The 24,421-nt window shown below is 39.7% G+C and overlaps 1 protein-coding gene across 1 annotated transcript in view; it reads left to right on the forward strand.

Moving 5' to 3' along the window:
* The window catches only part of CEP97 (centrosomal protein 97kDa), a 60,170-nt gene that overhangs the window by 12,662 nt on the left and 23,087 nt on the right, over positions 1-24,421 (forward strand). Inside the window, exons 4-7 of the mRNA XM_006868623.1 lie at positions 4,192-4,293; positions 5,842-5,955; positions 6,509-6,675; positions 21,111-21,275. Of these exons, the coding sequence (XP_006868685.1) occupies positions 4,192-4,293; positions 5,842-5,955; positions 6,509-6,675; positions 21,111-21,275 (548 nt within the window). The remainder of the gene's footprint in view (positions 1-4,191; positions 4,294-5,841; positions 5,956-6,508; positions 6,676-21,110; positions 21,276-24,421) is intronic.

Raw genomic sequence — 24,421 nt, forward strand, 5'->3', positions numbered from 1 at the left:
ATAATGTCCATCTTTATCTATTATGCTGGCTTTTGCCTTAAAGTTTATTTTATCCGAGATTAGCACTGCCCCTCCTGTTCGCTTTTTATTGCAGTTTGCTTGGTATATTTTTTCCCATCCTTTCACTTTTAATCTGTTTCTGTCTCTGTGACCACACCATCTCTTGACGTCATCTTCTCTGCCTCCATCTCAGGCTCCACTGCTTCTCTGGGTAGGATCCCGCTCTCTGCTTTTCTCCATTGATGGTCTTAGGGTCCTCCGCTCCTAGACTGAAAAGTTAATCACTCCCTTCCTTGCTACAAAATGTACACCTTTAGATTTCCAACCCTCACAATCAGTCCTGATAACAATTATTCAATATTGCATCACAAGAGACCCATCTGTATTTCGTTTCATCAGCCCTTCCTGAACAGGCTGGACACTATTTACTGGAGACTCTACCTTCCTCCACGCCCTTTGGATCTAGGTTCCCTCTTGAAAGCTTGTAAGCCAGTCACTTCTTACCTTTGTATCCCTCCCCCCATTTTGGGTAGCCAGTGTCCAAGTTGCCCATCCCTGTCTACCCTTTGTGTGGAGGGGATGGGAATAGTTCTTGCAGCAGGGAGACCTCTTTTGAGCTACTGCATTTATAGGTGTAGGTCATGTTTATTGAATTGTATCAGATGATGCTTTTTTCCTCTTCTTTGTTCTTCGGGTTGAGCTCTGTTTATCCAGTCATTGAAGCCAGGTCAAGTGGGTATCATCTGAGAGTGTGGGTGTTCTTGCGTCTGTCCGCTCTCTTTTTATCAGCTGGCCACCCCGCTCTCCATTCTAGTCCTCTGTGGCTGTGTCATTGACTCTGAGTCCATGAGTCCCCAGGTCTTGCCTCGCTGCTGGCCGACCAGGTCTCCACCCGGGTTCAAAGTAGTTTGCTGAACGATGTAGGGCTTAGCTCGCCACTTCATTGATGTTCTTCGGTCACTTCCCCTCTGGGTGACTTGCATGGTTGCCAATCAAAGCGTATATTTCCCTTGCATCTTAGTCTTGGAAGAGAATTTGCACGGAGAGGATCCGACCACTTGCCTTGATGTCTCCTGGGCAAGCAAACTGCATGTTCTTGTGGTAACAGTCGGACTGCTCTTATTGTTTTGTATTTTTCCTGTCGGACCTTCTTTCAAGAAGTATCTTCTGGTTTTATAGCTGCTCCCGGCTAGACCAATTCTTTTTGGTACAGTGTCTGTGTATTCATCTTCTTTTGATGTTCCCATGTCATTCAATAGTTTATACATAGAATCCTTCAGTATTACAACCTGAGGCTTAAATTTTTTGTCCAGTACTTTTAGCATGAGAAATGATGTGTGTTTTTCCCTTTTGGTTTTCTAACTCCAGATCTTTTTACATTTTGTTATAAAATTTGGCTTTGTCTCCTCAAGTTTCTCTTTGAAATTTTCTGTTCACATCTTGCACTTCATAATTTCTTCTAGTTGCTTTATCTTCTCTACGCTCAAGAGAAATGTTCAGAGTCTCTTCTGACATCTACTTTGATGTTTTATCTTTTTCGTGTATTTTTAATGACCTTTTGCTGTATCCATGTATGATGTTCTTGATGTCATTGCAGCTTTTGTGGTCTTCCGTCATTAGTGTCTAATGCATCAAATCTCTTCCTGAGATGGTCTCTATATTCAGGTGGAATATACTCAAAGTCATATTTTGGCTCTTGTGGACTTGTTTTAATTTCCTTTAGCTTCAGCCTGAACTTGCATATCAGCAATCTATTTCAGCTCCCTAATACCTAGGATATCGATATTTATGTATTTTATTTGATTTTTGACAACTTCCAATTTTCCTAGATTCATACTTGGTATAGTCCATGTTACAGTTATTAATGGATGCTTGCAGCTGTTTGATCTTATTTTGACTTGTGCCACATCAGCAAGTTAAAGTCCCAAAAGCTTCACTCCATCCACGCCATTAAAGTCAACTTTTTTTTTTTTTTTTTTTTTTTGAGAAAGCAGCTCTTCCCCAGTTGTGTTTTGAGTGCTTTCCAAACTGAGTGGCTTATCTTTTGGCACTGTATCCGACATTGTTCTTTTGCTATTCAGTGGCTAACCATTCAAAAGTGGTCTGCCTCTTCTTCCTATTCTTTCTTAGTCTGGAAGCTCTGCTGAAGTCTGATTGCCATAGATGATCCTGCTGGTATTTAAAATGCCGGTGGCATAGCTTCTAGCACCACAGCAACACACAAGCAACCACATTATGACAAATTGACAGATGAGTGGTAGAACCTATGAGTTAAGTATAGTTTTTTGCCCAGAGAAGCTAAGTAACTTGCACAAGGTCACACAGCCAGGAAATTGTAGAGCCGTGATTAAAATCCAGACAGTCTGGCTTGACTGTTACTTGTAAAGTCTACACCATACAAACTACACTGTGTCATCACTGAAGTTTTTTCAAGCTATAAATATCTGGGGCAATATGAACTTTTTGTTAGCCTTCTGCTCCTTAAACTATAATGAAGGTGGAAACGTGTGCAACATGACAGTTTACTAAATTCTGACAATACCGCCTTTCTTTTGCTAAGCTGCGTGAGCCAGCTCAGGCAACCAGGGTCAGAAGGAGAAGATGCAGCTTCAGAAATAAAACACAGACACCGGTTAGGGTTTAAGAGAGATAGCAGGATTTATGATCTCTAGGATTAAGAGCCTAGCAGGACTCATGGTCTCTAGGATCAAGAGCCCCGAGATAAAGCATGCCTCAATATTAGCTTCTGTATTCCACGAAACCTCTCAGGAAAGCATACATCAAAAAGACATCGAAGACTATTTGATTTTTTAGGCCAGGAACATTTCCTGGTATACATCCTCAAAACCAGACCCATTATTTAGCATTTCATTACCCCTAGAATGCCACACAGAGTCTGAGTAATCACATCAGGGCGTCGCGTTCTACATCAGTGTGCCGACATATTACGCTTGTTGTGAGTCACTAGCGGTGTGCTGCTTCCTCATACCATTGTCCAGACGTGACTCCCTTCCTCATGGCTAGTTCTCGGGTGGTCTCCAACACTAAGCTCTGTTTCTCTGCTTCCAGTATTGAAAGGAGGAGGTAGGAGATTATTTTTCTATAAGGAATACGAAAGAATCTTTTTTTTTATTTTTTAACTTTTTATTGTGAATTGAGTGAAGGTTTATAGACAAGATTGTTGGCTTTATATTCAACAAATTATACACTTTGTTCCATCTCATTGATTGTAATTCCTTCCGTCTAATACACTTATCCCACTTCCTCCCTGTACTTCCTGTTTTCATTCCACCCACCTTCCCACCTCTTTGTAACTGTGTCCTTAGGTCAAGCTTGGCCTTTTGATTTTGAATGATTGACTATTTGATGGTGAGCATACCTTTCAAGTGTTGTTGCTCCACTCCCCCCTATACCTATCTATTGTTTGCCTGAAAATTGGGCCACAGAGATGGGTTCCTCTAGTCTCTTTCTGACTAGTAAGTTGTTTTTTCAGTTTTGAGGATTTTTTTTTGCCACATTTTCTCCCACTCTATCTGGACCTTTCTAATGGGATCCTTTTTAGAGCAGTTGGTAATGGTAACCAGGCACCATCTAGTTCTTCTGGTCTCAGAGTCATGGAAACTAATGTCCACATGTTCCATTAGTCCATTGGACTAATTGATTTCAAACATCTTCAATTCTCATCACTTTACTTTCGTTCACACTTGAAGAGATTAATAGTTGCACCTTAGATGGCCACTCATGAGCTTTTTTAAATTAAGTTTTTGCTGTGAATTGAGTGATTGTTTACATGGGAGAACATCAGTTTTACACTCATCGTTTAATTGCACACTCATGAGCTTTTAGAATCCCAGACTCTACTCACCATAGTAGGATGTAGAACATTGTCTTTGTGGACTATGTTATGCCAATTGACCACGATGTCCCCTGAGACTATGGTCTTGATCCCCTGGGCCCAGCTACTCATTGCTGTTAAATGTTTGATAATATCTAAGAAGTTTTCTTCATTTTGCCCACTGTATGCTCTACCACATTCATAGGTATGTTTGCAGCAAAGGTAAATACCCATGTACACAATATCTACTTTTAAACTCTTATGTATGTGTGGGCATACTCCTGCTCTAGCAGTAGAAAAGAATCTTATATTTTGATTTTGGGTACACAATAAAATGTATGCTTTTCTTGCTATAGGCCATGGAACAAATCAATAGCTGCACAACTTTACAGCACCTCGATTTATCAGACAATAACATACCCCAGATTGGTGATCTATCTAAATTAGTGTCCCTGAAGGTAAGTGAGTTTTCTAGATATGTTATTTTCAAAATTTATATTGAAATATCAAGGGAAAAAAAAAAAAAGAGGATTCCAAGAAAAAGTTATCTGATTAGCCTGAAATCAGCCTTATGTATGTGAAAAACAAATCAAGTTTAGTATGATAAAAATTCTATAGGCTTACTAGTAATTCAGTATGAAACTTTTTGTTGTTAATTTCTAGAACTGATGTATTTTATATAAAACCAGTCATTGTTTGCACTCTGGTCATGTCTTCTAACATGACGGTACTCCCTTTATGTCCAGCCAGCCAGTGCTAGTAGTTCATGTTCTTTAGCATATAGCAGGTGAGATTGAGAGTCATCATCCCGGAATTTGAATCTATTTTTAACACTGAGAATTGTTTTCACTTGTATTACATTATGAAAACTTATTTTACTTTAATTGAAAAAAAACCTGTAGCATATAATACTTTTATGGAGGGGAATGTATCATGTAATCAAATATGTAGTAATTAGTATGATCTTCAAGAAACACATGTAGGGCTTTTTCCATATTTTTGCTTCACTGGATATTATTAACCTCAGAAGCAGTATTTTAGTTTAGTTTGCCCCACATCTTTAGTAGAACTCCTCTTTAGCAATAATTCTAAATGATTTGATGTCTTCAGATGTTATACTGATAGACGTCAAAAGACAATTGAACTTTTTTTTTTTCAGAATAAGTATGATTATTTTATCATCCTGGAAGCTCAGATCTTGGATTTATTCGTGATTGTTGCTGACTTCTTTTGAGTCAGCTTCATCTGCCATTAGCACATTCTACCTTGCTTGAATTTTTAGTACCAAGAGTACACAGTTGCAAATTATGGTTTTTGGGTTATCTTTCTCTCGTGAAAAATTTGTTTCATGCATGATTGTTGTTATGAATCTTTCCTTTTCATTTTTTTTCACCCACTCTTTTGATAAGGAAGCAAACAAATGTGATGGGGAAATTGCTGCTCATTATTGAATAACTTAAATCTTACAACATTCTAGTTGCTCTTCCAAACGTGTTTTTAGGAAAGTCTTTAAATTATCTTGGGCTTAGGATACTGCCTTGAGAAGAAGTAGTTGGAACAAAAGACAACCTAGGGCTCTTGTAGCAGGGGTGGTGGTGGTAATATGCCGTGGAATTGGTTCCGACTCATAGTGACCCTGTATAGGGTTTCCGAGGCTGTAAATCTTTGTGGGAGCAGAAAGCCTCATCTTTCTCCTGCGGAACAGCTGATAGTTACAAACTGCTGACCCTGAGGTTTGCAGCCCGATTTATAACTACTACGCTACCAGAGCTCCTTCTTGTAGCAGTTGTTGTTGTTGTTAAGTGCCATCGAGTCAGTTCCGACTCATAGCGACCCTGTGTAGAGTTTTCAAGGAGTGGCTGGTGAGCGTGAACCACCAACCTTGCAGTTCAAATGACTTTGCAGTCTGACGCTTTAGCCCTGCAGTGAGGATGCCATTTAGGTGCTGTTAGACAAATTTATTTGTAATCTTTTGATTTGTAATTCATCTTATTTTTACTTTCAAGACCCTGCTTTTACATGGAAACATCATCACCTCTCTCAGAATGGCATCTGCTTTTCTACCCAGAAATCTCACTGTGCTTTCTTTGGCAGAAAATGAAATCCGAGACTTAAATGAGGTAAAATTTGAGCCTGTTCTATGGGGATCAAGGAAGCTGGAAAGTCAAGGAGAAGACTTTGAGCTCAACTTTAGATTGTGAACATTTTGAAAGAAACTGCCTATCAAGAAGAAACACTTAACTCTAGATGATCATTATTTTTCTTTCCACTTTTTCTTAATGTCAGTGCGTCATTACAGCTTAGTTTTATTTGTAATGGGATAATCATTCCATTGGGAGATGAGTGTTGGTAGACTGACATCTACATTAAAGGGACTAACAAGTCACCCTGTCTACATTGGCTTAGCTGCTATTATGTTTTTTTAAAATAGGGTTTTCTCTGCTAGGAAATAGTGCTGATACTTTTGTAAGGGACTTTGTGCAGCAAGTACAAATGGCTGTATTGTTGGAATTTTGGAAGTCAGTGGATAATGGAAGAGTGTTGCTTGTAATTTTGCAGAACAAGAGAGAAGTTGTTACATGTCAAATGCTGCCAAAGATGTGTAATCAGCGGAAGCCTTGTGCTTGACATTGAATAGTCCATTTCATTCAACAAAGATGTCCTTTGTTCCAGATCTCTTACTTGGCATCCTTGACTAAACTGGAGCAGTTGTCAATCATGAACAATCCTTGTGTTATGGCAACACCTTCCATTCCAGGGTTTGACTATCGACCATACATCGTCAGCTGGTGCTTAAACCTCAGAGTCCTAGATGGATACATGATTTCTCAGAAGGAAAGGTGAATATGACCTGTAAACATTGCATTTGTCATGGACGTGACTGAACGGGCCATTTCTGGATTAATAAGTAAGGACTCGGAAACCCTGTACAGGGTCGCTATGGGTCGGAACCGACTCGATGGCACTTAACAACAACAACAAGAAGTAAGGACTTCTGGTGTGGTGCTATAGGATAAGCACTGGACTGTGAACCATAAGGTCAGCAGTTCAAACCCACCAGCTGCTCCTTGGAAACCCTACAGAGGGTCACTATGAGTCGGAACTGACTCAACAGCACTTCACAATAAATTAATAAACTGTAGTAAAGTCAGTATTTTGAAATTAAGTTAGTGCAGCTGTGTAGAAAACTATGCTGATCATATAGGATTTTTTGTCCTTTTTAAAAAAGATAATAATTGAATATCAATCCCCCAAATTTGTGGCTTGTGAGTGTGACTTAGTGCCCAACATATAACTATTTTATTTCTAAAAGTTTTTTGTTGTTGTTGTTAATCAATTGTTTGGGGCTTGAAACACATTTTTTTTGTGTGTGTGTATAGAAACTATGTTATAGATGTTGCTTAGTGACTCAGAGCATTCCACAAAAGCTTGTAACCCCAGGGCAGTATTATACTATCTATTAGCCAGCTACCGTTTATAGCAGCAACTCAGGGAAAATAGGTATAAAGTTGTGATTTTGAATTGGTCTCTGACTTGCTGATTGGTTCTTCCCTTCTCTGCTCCAACTCTGATCATTGTTTATGATTTGGAGCTAGAATCCCTATAGAATGGGGTGACATATTTGATCAGTGGAATCAGAGATTTGGGGGTAGTAAGTTCCTTGGAGGAACCCTGGTGGCACAATGGTTAAGTATTTGACTGATAACTGAAAGGTTTTCTTCTGAAACCCACAAGCTGCTCCAGGGGAGAAAAGACCTGTTGATCCACTCCTGTAATGATTACAGTCTAGAAAACCCTTTGGGGAAATTCTCCTCTGTCTTATAGGTTTGCTATGAGTTGGAGTTGAGTTGATAACACACAAGTTGCTGATTGGTGCAAATGGTTAAATGCTTAACTGTTAGCCAAAGGATTGGTGGTTTGAGTCTACCCAAGGGAATGCAGAAATCATCGGACAATATCTTTGATATCCCATGCGAGTAAACTTTTACTAAAGGTAATACAGAAACATCTGCAAGCATACATTGACAGAAAACTTCCAGAAGTTCAAGCCAGATTCAGAAGAGGACACGTGGAACAAGGGATATAATTGCTGATGTCAGATGGATCTTGGCTGAAAGCAGAGAATACCACAAAGTTGTTTACCTGTGCTTTATTGACTACGCAAAGGCCTTCAATTGTGTGGATCATGACAAGCTATGGACAACATTGCAAAGTATGAGTAGTCTAGAACACTTAATTTTGCTCATGAGCAACCTGTACATAGACCAAGAGGTAGTTGTTTGAACAGAACATGGGAACACTGAATGGTTTAAAATTAGGAAAGGTGTGTGACAAGGTTGTATTCTTTCACTATACTTATTCAACCTGTATGCTGAGCAAATAATCTGAGAGGCTGGATTATATGAAGAAAAACGTGGCATCAAGATTGGAGGAAGAAGACTCATGAACAACCTGCGATATGCAGATGATACAACCTTGCTTGCTGAAAGTGAAGAGGATATAAAGTATTTACTGATGAAGATCAAAGACCACAGTCTTTGGTATGGATTGCATCTCAATGTAAAGAAAACAAAAATCCTCATCACTGGACCAATAAACAGCATTCTTATCAATGGAGAAAAGGTTGAAGTTGTCAAAGACTTCATTTTTCTTGGATCAGCCATCAACACTGTTGGAAACAGCAGAAATCAAACGACATATTGCATTAGGCAAATCTGCTGCACAAGACCTTTTTAAAGTGTTGAAGAGAAAACATGTCAATTTGAGTTCTAAGATACCCCTGACCCAAGCCATGGTATTTTCAATAACCTCATATGCATGTGAAAATTGGACAGTGAATAAGGAAGATGGTAGAATAAGTGATGTCTTTGAGTTATGGTGTTAGAGGATAGTATTGAAAGTGCTTATGTGCTGGCAAAAGAACCAACAGATCTGTGTAGGAAGAAGTGCAGCCATAGTGCTCCTAGGAGGCCAGGATGGCCAAACTTGGTCTCTCATACTTTGGACATATTGTCAGGAGGGGCCAGTTACTGGAGAGAAATATCATGTTTAATAAGGTAGAGGGTCAGAGAAAAAGAGGAAGACCCCCCCCTCCCCCCCGCCTCCCAGCGAGATGGATTGGCAAAGTGACAGCATCAGTGGGCTCAAATGTGGCAACAATTGTGAGGTTAGCCCAGGATCGGGCAGTGTTTCATTGTGCATAGGGTCACTATGAGTCAGTACCGAATCGATGACACCTAACAACAACAACAGGGGCACTTTGGAAGAAAGCCTTGATGAAAAATCAGCTACTAAAAACCCTATGTAGTGCAATTCTATTCTGATATACAGGAGGTTGCCTTGAGTTGGATTCAACTCTGGGGGGGCAACTTTTTTTTTTTTTTTTTTGTAAGTAACTAGCATGAGGATATCCACCACTCAACTGTCACTTTGTTGTACTATGGTGGGTTGTATGTTGCTGTGAAAATGGAAGCTGTGCCACTAGTATTTCAAATACCAGCAGGGTCACCCATGGTCAACAGGTTTCTGTGGAGCTTCTATACTAAGACAGACTAGAAAGAGTGAAGAGGCAGAAGGCTTAAGGAAGACGTAAAAGAAGTTTACAAGAGCCAAAATAAAACTTTGAGCATATTCCACCTAACTTTAGAGACCATCTCAGGAATTGATTTGATGCACTGAACACTAGTGACTGAAGACCAGAAGAGTTGTGAGATTATATCAAAGACATCAGATATGAAGAAACAAAAGGTAATTAAAAAAAAACAAAAAACCAGAAACAGGAATGAAAGAAAGAACAAAATGAATGCTAGAAAAGATTCTGAAACTTGCTTTTGAACATAGAATAGCTAAAGTGAAAGGAAGAAATGATGACATAAAGAACTGAACAGAAAATTTCAAAGAACAGCATGTGGAAGCAAAGTATTATGAAATGCACAATGACCTAGTGTTATAAAACCAAAGCAGAATAACATGTTAGGCATCTCTCAAGCTGAAAAAAATCAAGTAAAATATTCAAGCCTCAATTTTCTATATTGGAGGATTCAATGGGCAAGAACATTGAGTGAAGCAGGAAGCATCAAAAGAAGATGGAAGGCACACAGAGTAGACAGGGATGGGCAACTTGGACATTGGCTACCCAAAATGGGGGCTGGGGGGCTGCAAAGGCAAGAAGTTACTGGCTTACAAGCTTTCAAGAGGGAACCTAGATCCACAGGGCTTGAAAGAAGGTAGAATCTCCAGTGAGTAGTATCCAATCTGTCTAGGCAGGGCTGATGCAATGAAATGCAGATGGGTCTCTTGTGATACAACAGTGAATAATTGTTATCAGGACTGATTGTGAGGGTTGGAAATGTAAAGGTAGACGTTTTATAGCAAGGAAGGGAGTGATTAACTTTTCAGTCTAGGAGCAGAGGTCCTTAGGACCATCAAGGGAGAAGAGCAGAGAGCGGGACTCTACCCAGAGAAGCACTGATGCCTGAAATGGAGGCAGAAATGATGACGTGGAGCGATGGAGCAGCTGGAGACTTTAGATCCAGAGAGGGAGAGCGACTGTGAGCTGAAGACCTGAGGAGTACGGGGGGCAGGATTGCAGGGTATACCCTTTGGTTGGTTGATGATGCATGGAGTGGATTGTAACCATGGCAATGAGGCGATATACGATAGAATGAATGTAAAATTAATGTTCTCCCATGTAAACTCTCACATAATTCACAATAAAACATTTAAGAAAAAAAAAAAAAGCAGATGGAAGGAAATCACAGAGTCACTGTACCAAAAATAATTGGTCAGTTTTCAGCCATATCAAGAGTAGCACATGATCAAGAATCGATAGTACTGAGGGAAGAAGTCTAAGCTGCACTAAAGGCACTGGCAAAAAACAAACAAACAAACAACAACAAGACTCCATGAATTGATGGAATAACAACTGAAATTTTTTAGTAAACAGATGCAATATTGGAGGCTCTCACTCTATGCCAAGAAATTTGGAAAACTACTACCTTGCCAATTAACTGAAAGAGATCCATATTTATGTCCATTCCAAAGAAAGATAGTCCAACATAATGTAGAAATTATCAGACAATATCATTAATATAGCACAAAAAATAAATTTTTGCTGAAGATAATTAAAAACCAGTTGCAGAAATGTGCCCTTAGGACATTTAAACAAATATATATTTATAATGTGGTATGTGTACACCAAAAAAGTAAGCCAATTATAGAGGTAATTACTGTTGGCTAAGGATGCGTGCAGAGTATTGTAATCATTACAATGATCTGTTGAATATAAAAAGGATGATCTGTCCTGTAAGCCTTCACTCACTCAATACACAATAAGAGCTTAAAAAAAAACCCTAACAAAAAAACGGTTGCAGCCATATATCAGTAGTGAATTGCCGGAAATTCAAGCTGGATTCAGAAGACATAGAACTATGGATGTCACTGCTAATGTCACGTGTCTCTTGACTAAAAGCAGAGAATACCAGAAAGATATTTACCTGCATTTTATTTATTATGTAAAGGCATTTGACTATGTGGATCATAACAAACTATAGAAAACATTGAGAAGAATGAAAATTCCAGAACACTTATTGTGCTTATGTGGAACCTTGATGTAGACCAAGAAGGAGTTGTTGTAACAGAGGCCAAGGTACAGAAATCTGCCTCAGAGGCTGATGGTTTTCATCTTTTCTTCATGTGTATCCCTGGCAACCCTGAGAAGGAAGCACACCCCCTTCTCCCTGCCAGTCCTGCCAGAAGCGACCGCCCTCCCGTCCAGCAGCAAGGACAGCAACAAGGCGCAGAGGTGGCAGGAGGCAGCTGTGTCTGCCTCCAACATTCTCCAGGAGTCAGGCATCATGACTCTGTCAAGGTGGAGAAAGAGGCAAAAAAGAGGAAAAAGAAAGCCACAGAGAAGACCAGTACCAACTCAGCCACAGCCACCAGTACCAACTGAGCCACAGCCACCGCCACAAGTAGGGCCTCAGTCCAAAAGCAAAAAAAGGAGACAGCCACTTTAATTGGGGATCAGACATCACATGGGACCAAAAAGAAGAAAAAGGCAAAGACAAGTGAGCTTCCCTGATTCTAGCCAGGAAAGAATACAGTCACCGTGCTTACTAACTGACCCCAGCCTGTGGGCACAAGGCCCACCAGCTCTGAGGACAAGGCATTTTCAGGACCATCCCTCCCTCCTAGGATAAAGTTTTGGCTGCCGGGTTCTGACTCTCCCTGTGAGAACCTGATCATGATTGGGGCTTTCCCAAGGGCTGGGAAGGACAGAGCAGTGGTAGAGTCCAAAGCTTAAACAAGGCCTCTCTGCTCCCACTGAGGACTGGGGCAGACCTGTGGTGCTAGATCATTCCATGGCCTCAGGAAGAAGGAGTCTGTGTTTACTGATTGCCCAGTGGTCATGCTTCTGTCTCCCCAGTTCTGTCTGAGGGAACAAATGAAGAGAATTCTTTCTCCTTCCCTTGCCTCCGCAGCTCCAGTGTGAGAAACATAGTTTTCTACTTCTCGCCACTTAGACTTCATACAAACATTGTCTAAAAGGGAGAATAGAGATCATTTTCCTCCCTGGTTTTCCAGAATTTTCTTCCTCCACATCTGTGAATATACCACACATTGTCATGTCGCTAAGCTAACCAGGTTATTGAAAATAAATTTGTTGTGGAACCCAACTCTTAGCAAGCAAAAACAGATAATATAGAACTTCCTCAACTGCCTGGAGGACAGTGTTAATCAAAAAGAAAAACCGTAGTCCCTCCCCTCCCCTCACCCTCATTCAAGTTAAGCAGTCTTTATATTCCACAGTAGTTAATTTTCTAGATACTTCTTGAGGATCTCAAAGTACTTTGAAAGGAAGCTTCCATTCAAGGACAAGTCACCTTAAGATATTGTAAATGATAATAATTTTTTTGTGTTTGAAATACATAAATTATGCTATAACAAATCATTCTGTCCAGTGTAACCACTGTCTACGTAGTTGACAAAGTCCCTGGATCAAGAAAGTATGAAAGTGATTCAAAAATCATCCACACTAGAGTTATATTAAAATGCCTGTTTGCATCCACAGCTGATGACAACATTGAGCATGCACATGAAATGATTCTGTCTAATAGATGAGTTACAGTGGATTATGTGGCAAATCATTTGCAAATCAGCCATGGCTCTGCCTATGAGATAATCCGTGACAGACTTGGGTTTCAAAAAGTTTATGCAAGGTGGGTACTGAAACAACTCACAGAAGAGCACAAAGAGCACTAAGTATTTGTTGTTGTTTTAAGTGCCATTCAGTCGATTTCGACCCATAATGACCTTATATAGGGTTTCCAAGGAGCAGCTGGTGAGCTTGAACCACCAAACTTGCAGTTCAAATGACTTTGTAGTCTGGTGCATTAGCCCACAACGCTATACCAGGACTAAGTGTTTGGACACCTGCAAACAAAATTTGGACCGATACTTGAATGAAGGAAGGTAAAAGTTTCTTTAAGAAAATTGTTACTGGTGATGAAAATGGATTCATCACTACGAGCCTGAGAGTAAATGGCAGAGTATGGAATGGAAACATCCTCAATCGCCAACCAAGAAAAAGTTCAAAAGTCAACCATCAGCTGGAAAATTGATGCTTACAGTTTTCTGGGATTCTCAAGGGCCACTATTGGAACACTGTAAGGAAAAATGTTCAACAATCAATAGTGCTTATTCCACTTACTGAAGAACAGAAGTCTGAACTTCGGATTAAGCACAGAGGACTGCTATCCAAGGGCATTGTGATCTTGCATGACACTGTATGTCTGCACACCTCTGCCCATACTGTTGACACTGCAAAAACTTTTTTTTGAGGTGTTTTTAAGAATCTTCCCTCTAGCCCTAATCTTGCTCCATCAGACTCTCACCTATTTCGTCTCCTGGAAAGCAGCCCTTTGAAGATGAAGATTCACTTCTATTGAAGAAGTGACGACAGCAATGCATTCGTGGTGCATATCTTAACTTAAAACATTTTTTGATAAGGGAATATGGAAGCGTGTTGACAGACAAAGTGTATTGAAAAGCATGGAGATTATGTCAAAAAATTATCTATTTGTATTTTCTCAAAGTTTATTAGAATAAATTCTACAGCCAGAGTGTGGAAAAGTTTGACTCATCCTCCTGTATTTAAATAGATTCCCATTGTAGTTGGTGGGGCACATCTAACTCAACTGTGAAAAAACACACCACACAATCAACTTGTTGGTAATTACATGACCTGGTGTCTCTGCCTTCTTCCCCCTGTCCTCAGCCCTCTTGCCCTGCAACAGCCCTTCAGCTTGGGGTGGCTTCTTAGAATAAATGTGTAGGTTTTGGGTCGAGCCTGTGAACCTTTTACTGGGTGCGTGGGGTGCTTAAGTCTTAAATGATACCCCCCATCCCAAGCTATCCTTTCCCATTCTCCTCCACTACTACCCTTGGCCAAAGCATAGATTGTAACCCCCTCTGAAATTGGCCTTTGGTGAGGAATTCAGGGCTTTTCCTCCTATCTTCTCTCCCCCAACCTGATCGATGGGTGCTGCTTCTTCCTTCCTCTTCCCAAAGCACCCCACCACCCCACACTCCCCGTGACGCTTGCTTTGGTCAGAATCCATCACGTACTGTTTGAACGAGTCTCTGACCCTCTTGTTTCATTCTGTAACCACATTGATTTATTTTCCACTAGCATGGGACATGATCATGGGGTTCTCAACCCTGCCATCACTCTCTGCTGTTGTCATTGGCTGATGCGCTCTTTTAGCTCAGGTTTTGATATAGTGGCAAGAATAGTCACCAGCATTATTCAGACCTCCCAGCTCTCAAAGTTCTTGGTGGTTGAACTCAGAGAAAGTCCAGAGGAAGATACTTGTAAGAACACACGGTCCCTCTTAATGTTTTCTTTTCCTGTCATTGTTTTGCTTTTAAAAATGGAACAAGTTTTTAACAAACAGGGCTCTCATTTGGTCTTCCTTGCAAACTATTTTGGTTTAGTTTCGAGTTTGACAACTAGAACAAAAACAACCTTGAATTTGGTGCATACTTTGGTTTTGGTGCTGCTGCTTCCCACAATTCTTAGCTGGGAGTCTGAAAGAACTCAGTGTGCATGCTTGTTGTTGTTAGGTGCAGTCGAGTAGGTAACAACTCATAGTGATCCTATGCATAACAGAATGAAACACTGCCTGATTCTGGGCCAACCTCACAACTGTTGCCACGCTTGAGCCCATTGATGCTGCCACTTTGCCAATCCATCTTGCTGGGGGTCTTCCTCTTTTTCTCTGACCCTCCACCTTACCAAACATGATATCCTTCTCCAGCAACTGGTCCTTCCTGACAATGTGTCTGAAGTATGAGAGACCAAGTTTGGCCGTCTTGGCATCCAAGGAGCATTCTGGCTGCACTTCCTCCAACACAGATCTGTTTGTTCTTTTGGCACTTTCAATGTTCTCCTCCAACACCATAACTCAAAAGCAACAATTCTTCTACAGTCTTCCTCATTCACTGTCCAGCTTTCGCATACATATGAGGTGATTGAAAATACCATAGCTTGGGTCAGGCACACCTTAGTCCTCAAGCTGACATCATTGCTCTTCAACACTTTAAAAAGGTTTTGTGCAGAGTCCTGACATGGTGCTATGGGTTTATGTGCAGGACTGAAAAGTCGGTTTGAACCACAGGGTCGGTGGTTCAAGCTCTCCAGCCACTCCTCGGGAACCCTATACAAGGTTGCTATGAGTTGGAACTGATTTGTGACAGTGCTTAAAAACAACAACAACATTATAAGATTTTTTAAAAAAAGGTCTTGGGTAATAGATTTGCCTAATGCAATACGCTGTTTGATTTCTTGACTGCTGCTTCCATGAGTGTTGATAGTTGATCCAAGAAGAATGAAGTCCTTGACAACTTCAGTCTTTTCTCCATTGATAAGAATGTTGTTTATTGGTCCAGTGATGAGGATCTTTGTTTTCTTTACATTGAGATGCAATCCATACCAAAGGATGTGCTCTTTGATCTTCATCAGTAAGTATTTTAAGTCCTCTTCACTTTCAACAAGCAAGGGTGTATCAACTGCATATCGCAGGTTGTTAATGAGTCTTCCCCCAATCCTGATGCCACGATTTTCATCATATAACCCAGCTTCTTGGATTATTTGGTCAGCACAGAGGTTGAATCAATATGGTGAAAGAATACAACCCTGTCGCACACCTTTCTTAATTTTAAACTATTCTGTGTTCCTATGTTCTATTTGAATAACTGCCTTTTGGTCCATGTACAGGTTCCTCATGAACACAATTAAGTGTTCAGGAATACTCATACTTTGCAATGCTGTCCATAGCGTGTCATGGTCCACACAATTGAAAGCCTATGTATAGTCAAAACAGCACAGGTAAACATCTTTCTGGTATTCTCTGCTTTCAGTCAAGATCCATCAGACACCAGAAGTGATATTCCTTGTGTCATGTCCTCTACTGAATCCAGCTTGAACCTCTGGAAGTTCTCTGTCAATGTATGGTTGCAGCTTTGTCTGTACTACCTTTAGTAAAACTTATTTGCATGGGATATCAAAGATATTGTCTGATGATTTCCTCACTCTGTTGGGTCACCTTTCTTTAGAATGGGCACAAATATGCATCTCTACCAGTCAGTCGAGCATATAGTTGTCTTCCAAGTTTCTTGTTATAGATTAGTTATAGATTAGTGAGTGCCTCCAGTGCTGCCTCACTTTCTCGAAAGATTTCAATTTTTATTCCATCAATTCCTGGTACCTTGTTCTTTGCCACTTCCTTCAATGCACCTTGGACTTCCTCCTTCAGTATCATTGGTTCTTGATCACATGCTACCTCTTGAAACAGTTGAACATCTACCATTTCCTTTTGGTACAGTGACTCTGTGTATTCTTTCCATCTTCTTTTGATGCTTTCTGCCTCATTCAATAATTTGCTCAGAGAATCCTTCAATAATGAAAGTCAAGTCTTGAATTTTTTCTTCAGTTCCCCCAGCTTGCGAAATGCAGAGCATGTTCTTCCTTTTTGGTTTTCTGACTCCAGATCTTTGCACATTTGTTGTTATATTTGACTTTGTCTTGTTGAGCTGACCTTTGAAATTTTCTGTTCAGCTCTTGGACCTCCTCATTTCTTCCATTTGATTTAGCATCTGTCTCTATGCTGGAGAGCAAGTTTCACTGTGTCTTCTAAGATCCTTTTGATCTTTTCCTTCTTTCTTGTCTTCTTAATGACTTTTTGCTTTCGTCATGTATGATGTTCTTGATGTTATCCCACAACTCTTCTGGTCTTTGGTATTTAGTGTTAAAATGTATCAAATCTGTTCTAAACTCAGGTGGGATATATTCAGTCATATTTTGGCTCTCGTGGACTTATTTTCATTTTTTTCCGTTTCAGTTTGAATTTGCATATGAGTAATTGATGGTCTGTTCCACAATCTTCCCCTGGCCTTGTTTTGATTGATGATATAGAGCTTTTCCATGGTCTCTTCCCTCAGATGTAGTCAATTTGATTTCTATGTATTCCATCTGGTGAGGTCCATGTGTATAGACGTCTCTTATGTTGTCTAAAGAAGGTGTTTGAAATGAACAAATCATTGATTTTGCAGAATTCTATCATGTGATCTCCAGCATAATTTCTATCACCAAGGCCATATTTTCCAACTACTAATACTTCCTCTTTGTTTCTTACCTTTGCATTCCAATCACCAGTAATGATCAATATGTCTTTTTTTTTTTTTTTACATTTTAGTGAAAAATGTTTTTGTTATATACCTTTGAGTCAGTTCGACTCAAGTGACTCTATTATGCGCAGCAAAACAAAATACTGCGTTGTCCTGCGCCTTCCTAACAAGTGTTACTGTTTGGCCCATTGCTGCTGCCACTGTGCCAGTCCATCTCATTGGGGTCTTGCACTTTTTCATGGACCCTCCACTTTACTAAGCGTGATGTCTTTCTCAAGGGACTGGTCCCCCTGACAACACATCCAAAATATGAGAGATGAAGTCTGGCCAGTCTGGCTTCTGAGGAGCATTCTTGCTGAACTTTTTCTTAAACAGTTTTATTTGTTCTTCTGGCAGTCCATGGTACTTTTTTCCTCCAACACCATAAGTCAAATGCATCACGTCTTCTGTGGTCTTCCTTATTCACTTCCAACTTTCACATGCATATGAGGCAATTGAAAATATAATGGCTTGGGTTAGGCATACCTTAGTCCTCAAACTGATATCTACTCTTTTTTTTTTTTTAATGTTTTATTGTGAATTATGTGATCATTTACATGGGAGAACATCAGTCTTACATTCATTCTATCGTATATCGTCTCATTGCCATGGTTACAATCCCCTCCATGCAATCCTTCCCCCGTACCTCCCAGGTCTTCAGCACACAGTCGCTCTCCCTCTCTGGATCTAAAGTCTCCAGCTGCTCCATTGCTCCACGTCATCATCTCTGGCTCCAGTTCAGACATCACTGCTTCTCTGGGTAGGGTCCCGCTCTCTGCTCTCAAACTGATGTCTACTCTTGAACACCATCAGTACATCTTGATTGCATGTTTGATTAATTTCAGATTGAAGAATTTGGTAGAATTCTTCTATTTCATCCTCACTGGCTTTAGTGGTTGGTGCATAAATTTGAATAATAGTGGTATTAACTAGGCTTCCCTGTAGACGCATGGATATTATCCTATCACAGACAGCATTGTACCTCATAACTGATCTGAATATGTTCTTTTTGACAATGAATGTAGCACCATTTCTCTTCAATTTGTCATTTCTGGCATATTAAGCCATGTGGTCATCAGATTCAAAATGGCCAATACCAGTTCATTTCAGCTCACTAATGCCTAAAATATTGATGTTGATGCGTTCCATTTAATTTTTGACAATTTCCAATTTTCCTAGATTCATACTTTGTACATTCCTTGTTCCAATTATTAATGAATATTTACAGCTGTTTCTTTTCATTTTGTGTTGTGCCCCATCAGCAAATGAAGGTCCTAAGGGTTTTAGTCTCATGGACTTAACTCCATTCGCATCATCATGGTTTACTCTACTTGAGGAGTCAGCTGTTTCCCAGTTGCATTTTGAGTGTCTTCTAACCTGAGGTGCTCATTTTCTGGCACTATATCTGACAATATTTCTCTGCTATTCATAATGTTTTCAGTGACTAAATGTTTGGAAGTAGTTAGTCTCTCCTCCTTCCTAGTCTGTCTTCATCTGAAAGCTCATCTGAAACCTGTCCACCGTGGATGACCTGCTGTTATTTAAAAAACCTGTGGCATAGCTTCCAGAATCACAGCAAATAACAAGCCACCACAGTACAACAAACTGACAGACTAGTGGTGGGTAAGATTAACTACTCCTCCATTTTTGTTACAATTCTACTCTTCCCATACAAAATTGGTGATTAGTTTTGCCATTTTATTGGGATTTAGATAGGGATTGTATTATATCTGTAGATTGCTTTGGGTAGTATTGACATTTTTACAATGTTGAGTTTTCTGATACATGACCATGAAATATTTTTCTGTTTATATAGATTTCTTTTAGTTTCTTTAAGTAGTGTTTATAGTTTTCCTTTTACAAGTCTTTTACATCCCTGGTTAGGTTTGTTCCTGGGTATTTTATCCTTTAGAGGCTATTAAGAATAGCTTTACCCCCTCTTGATTTCCTTTTTGGAGTTCCCCTTTTGGAGGAGCATAACTGATTTTTTGTGTTGATTTGTACCTATTCTTGTTTCTTGTGGTATTAACTTAGATCAATGCCTAGATTCATTAAGTCATTACTACTCCATTGGTACTGGGTCAACTCCAGTTAATAGTGACCCTATAGGACAAAGTAGAATGGCCCCATAGGGTTTCCAAGACTGTATGGGAACAGACACATCTTTTTCCCATAAAGCGACTGGTGGGTTCTAACCACTGAAGTTTTGTTTGACACCTGAGTGCTTTAACCAGGGCTTTTTCATTAAGTCATTCCCACTGTTGTTGAATTGGTTCTGACTCATAGGAACTCTTGAGGGCAGAGAACTACCCCATAGGTTTCCCAAGGTTGTAAATCTTTACAGGAGTGGACTACCACATGGACTGGTGGTTTCAACTGTTGATCTTTTGGTTAACAGCTGAGTGCTTTAACCAATGCATACCAGGGATTCTTCATTAATTCATTCTATCTATTATTATGTGCTGTGGAGTCGATTCCAACTCATAGCGACCCTGTACAGGGTTTCCGAGGCTGTAAATCTTTATGGGAGCAGAAAGTCTCATCTTTCTCCTGTGAAACAGCTGGTAGTTTCAAACTGCAGATCATGAGATTAGCAGCCCGATTCATAACCACTACACTACCAGAGCTCCTTTCATTACATCTATAGAACAGGTAAATTCCAGTTCTGTCATTCATTTCTTCATTAGCTGGAATGGTTATATGAAGTAACTATTTCTATTATGTTGCTGTTAAGTGCTGTTGAGTCGGTTCCGACCCATAGTGACTCTGTATAGGATTTCTGAGGAGTAGCTGATGAGCTTGAACTGCTGACCTTGCAGTTCAAATGGCATTGCAGTCTGGCGCATTAACCCACACCAGGACTCCATTTCAATTATAGTTATCAATTATTATAGTTTGTATATGAAAGGTGGTGTTGTTGTTAAGTGCTGTCAAGTCAGTTCCAATTCATGTGATCCTGTACAGGGTTTCCAAGGAGCAGCTGGTGGGTTTGAACTACTGACCTTGTGGTCAGCAGTCCAATGCTTATCCTACAGATCCACACCAGTACTTCATATGAAAGATAGAATTAGTAATATTCTATCTTAACAGTCTTACCTTTTATTTGCCAGTTTTTAAAATAATAAGTTGGTGGTTTACTAGCTTTTTCCAACTGTGATCAATTAATGTTTTTCTAACTGGCATTATGAACTCATGGATTTAAACACAATTAGTGCATTTAGGTACTGCAGTTTGACAGAGTCACTGGAGGAAATACTCAATGCTTCTTTGAAAATAATTAAAAAATACTTGGAACCGCTAGTACAATGCTATGAAAGTGCCCCTAAGCAAGACAAAAGGTTTAAAACATATTCAAGTAAGAGGAATGAGTTAAAAAGATTGATTTAAAAAGAAAACAAAAAACTTGGACGAACTTTATATTTATTTCATTTATGAGAAATATTAAGTTGTTCTATAAAGATAAACTGAGAAGGAAGCTCATTGATGCTTAAAAGCATGTATTGTCCACCCCAGTGCCATTTTCTCTCCTTTATTTCTCCCATTACAGTTTGAAAGCTGAATGGCTGTATAGTCAAGGCAAGGGGAGAGCGTATCGGCCCAACCAACACATCCAGCTTGTCCAGTATTTGGCTACAGTATGTCCTCTCACTTCTACGCTGGGTCTTCAAACTGCAGAGGATGCGAAATTAGAGAAGATTCTGAGCAAGCAGAGGTAAACCCAATTATTTACCACAACTGATGAATTCATAGATGAAAATACTTCTGAGGTTTTTTTCTGTGGTGGTAATAAATCTGATTGATAGGTTTGAAGCAAGTGCTTTAACCCCCATTTGTTCTTGGGCACTTGAGCCCCTTGTCACTGTGACATAACCTGCTGGGAGCTGAATCATACAGGGCAGTCCAGCTCACCCTACTCCCTGAGAACCACACTGCTAATCACTTGTTGGAATGGGATTTTAAAACATTATACTTGTCCTGTTAATGTAGATGTTTCATAGTTGTTGTTGTTAGGTTCCATCGAATTGGGACTGACTCATAGGTACCCTACGCACAATAGAACGAAACATTGCCCAGTTATTGGCCAACCTAACAATCATTGCTACACCAAGTTCATTGCTGCTGCCACTGTACCAGTCCATCTCATTGGGGTTCTTCCTCTTTTTCGCCGACTCTCCACTTTACCAAACATTATATCCTTCTCCAGTGACTGTTCCCTCTTGATAATATGTCTGAAGTATGAGAAATGAAGTCTGGCCATCCTGGCTTCCAAGGAGCACTCTGGCTCTACTTCTTCCAACATAAATCTGTTTGTTCTTTTGGCAGTCCATGGTACTTTCAGTATTCTCCTCCAACACCATAACTCAAATGCATCAATTCTTCTATGGTCTTTCTTATTCACTGTCCAGCTTTTGCATGCATATGAGATTATTGAAAATACATGGCTTGGGCCCAGTGCACCTTAGTGCTCAAATTGACATGTTTACTCTTCAACATTGTAAAGGGGTATTGTGCAGCAGATATACCCGATGCAATACGTTGTTTGATTTCTTGACTGCTGTTTCCATGAGTATTGATGTTGATTTGAGCAAAATGAAGTCTTCTGACAACATCAATCTTTTCTCCATTTATATGGTTGTTGTTTATTGGTCCAGTGGTGAGGATTTTTGTTTTCTTTACATCGAGATGCAATCATACCGAAGGCTGTGCTCTTTGAATTTCATCAGTAAGTATATTAAGTCCTATTTACTTTCAGTGAGCAAGGTTGTATCATCTGCATATCACAGGTTGTTAATGAGTCTTCCTTCAATCTTGATGCCACAGTTTTCATATAATTAAGCTTCTTGGATTATTTGCTCAGCATAAGGTTGTATAAGTTTGATGAAAGAATACAATCCTGATACACACCTATGGAAGTTCTCTGTCAATGTGTGGTTGCAGCCATTTTTGTATTATATTTAGTAAGACTTTGCTCCCATGGAAAATCAGTGTTCTTGATGTCATCCACAACTCTTCTGATCTTTGGTCTTTAGAGTCTGATGCATCAGTTCTGTTCTTGAGATGATCTCTAAATTCAGGCATTGAATATATCCCACCTGAATTTAGAGATCATCTCAAGAATAGATTTGATGAATTAGACACTAAAGATTGAAGATCAGAAGAGTTGTGCATGACATCAAGAACATCATACAGGAAGAAAGCAAACTGTCATTAACAAGACAAAAAAGAAGGAAAGCATAGAGATGCTAAAAGAAATGGAAGAAGTGAGGAGACACAAGAGTTGAACAGAAAATTTCAAAGGTCAGCTCAAGAAGACAAAGTCAAATATTATAACGAAATGTGCAAAGACACGGAGTTAGAAAATCAAAAGGGAAGAAACACTCAGCATTTCTTAAGCTGAGGGAAGTGGGAAAAAATTCAAACCTCAACATTCAGTATTAAAGGATTCTATGGGCAAAATATTGAAAGATGCAGAAAGCATCAAAAGAAGATGGAAGGTACACAGAGTCATTGTACCAAAAAGAAATGGTGTGGATTTTTTTTTCAATTGTGTGGATCATGACAAGATACGGACAATATTGCGAAGTATGAGTATTCCGGAACACTTAATTGTATTCATGAGGAACCTGTACATGGACCAAGAGGCAGTTGTTTGAACAGAACATGGGAATACTGAATGGTTTAAAATTAAGAAATGTGTGTGATGGGGTTATATTCTTTCACCATACTTATTTAACATGTATGCTGAGCATATAATTCAAGAAACTGGATTATATGAAGAAAAACGTGGCATCAGGATTGTAGGAAGACTCATTAACAACTTGCAATATGCAGATGATACAGCCTTGCTTGTTAAAAGTGAAGAGGACTTAAAATACTTACTGATGAAGATCAAAGAGCACAGCCTTTGGTATGGATTGCATCTCAATGTAAAGAAAACAAAAATCCTCACTACTGGACCAATAAACAACATTCTTATCAATGGAGAAAAGATTGAAGTTGTCAAGGACTTCATTCTTCTTGGATCAACTATCAAGACTCATGGAAGCAGCAGTCAAAAACTCAAATGACGTATTGCATTAGGCAAATCTGCTGCACAAAAGTTTTTAAAAATGTTGAAGAGCAAATGAGGACTAAGGTGCACCTGATCCAAGCCATGGTATTTTCAATAACCTCATATGCATGCGAAAGTTGGACTGTGAATGAGGAAGATCGTTGTTGGATCTGTGTTGGAAGAAGGACAGCCAGAGTGCTCCTTGGAGGCCAGGATGGCCAAACTTCGTCTCTCATACTTTGGACATACTGTCAGGAGGGACCAGTCATTGGAGAAGGATATCATGTTTGGTAAGGTGGAGGGTCAGAGAAAAAGAGGAAGACCCCAGCAAAATGGATGGGAAAATGGCAGCATCAGTGGGCTCAAGCGTGGCAACAATTTTGAGGTTGGCCCAGGACCAGGCAGTGTTTTGTTCTGTTGCACATAGGGTTGCTATGAGTCGGTATGGACTTGATGACACCTAACAACAACAATATATTCAAGGCCATATTTTGGCTCTCGTGGACTTGTAATTTTCTTCAGCCTCAGTCTGAACTTGCATTTAAGCAATTGATAGTCTGTTCCACAGTCTGTCCCGGCCTTGTTTTGGCTGATGATATGGAGCTTTTCTATCGTCTCTTTTCACAGATGTAGTCAATTTGATTTCTGTGTATTCCATTTAATGAGGTTCATGTTGTTTAAAAAAGGTATTTGCAGTGAAGTCATTGGTCCTGTAGGAGTCTATCATACAATTAATTTCCAGCATCGTTTCTATCACTAAGGCCATATTTTCAAACTACTGATCCTTCCTCTTTGTTTCCAACCTT

This window comes from Chrysochloris asiatica, unplaced genomic scaffold (assembly GCF_000296735.1).
Source record: "Chrysochloris asiatica unplaced genomic scaffold, ChrAsi1.0 scaffold00120, whole genome shotgun sequence".
NCBI classification, from domain to species: domain Eukaryota; kingdom Metazoa; phylum Chordata; class Mammalia; order Afrosoricida; family Chrysochloridae; genus Chrysochloris; species Chrysochloris asiatica.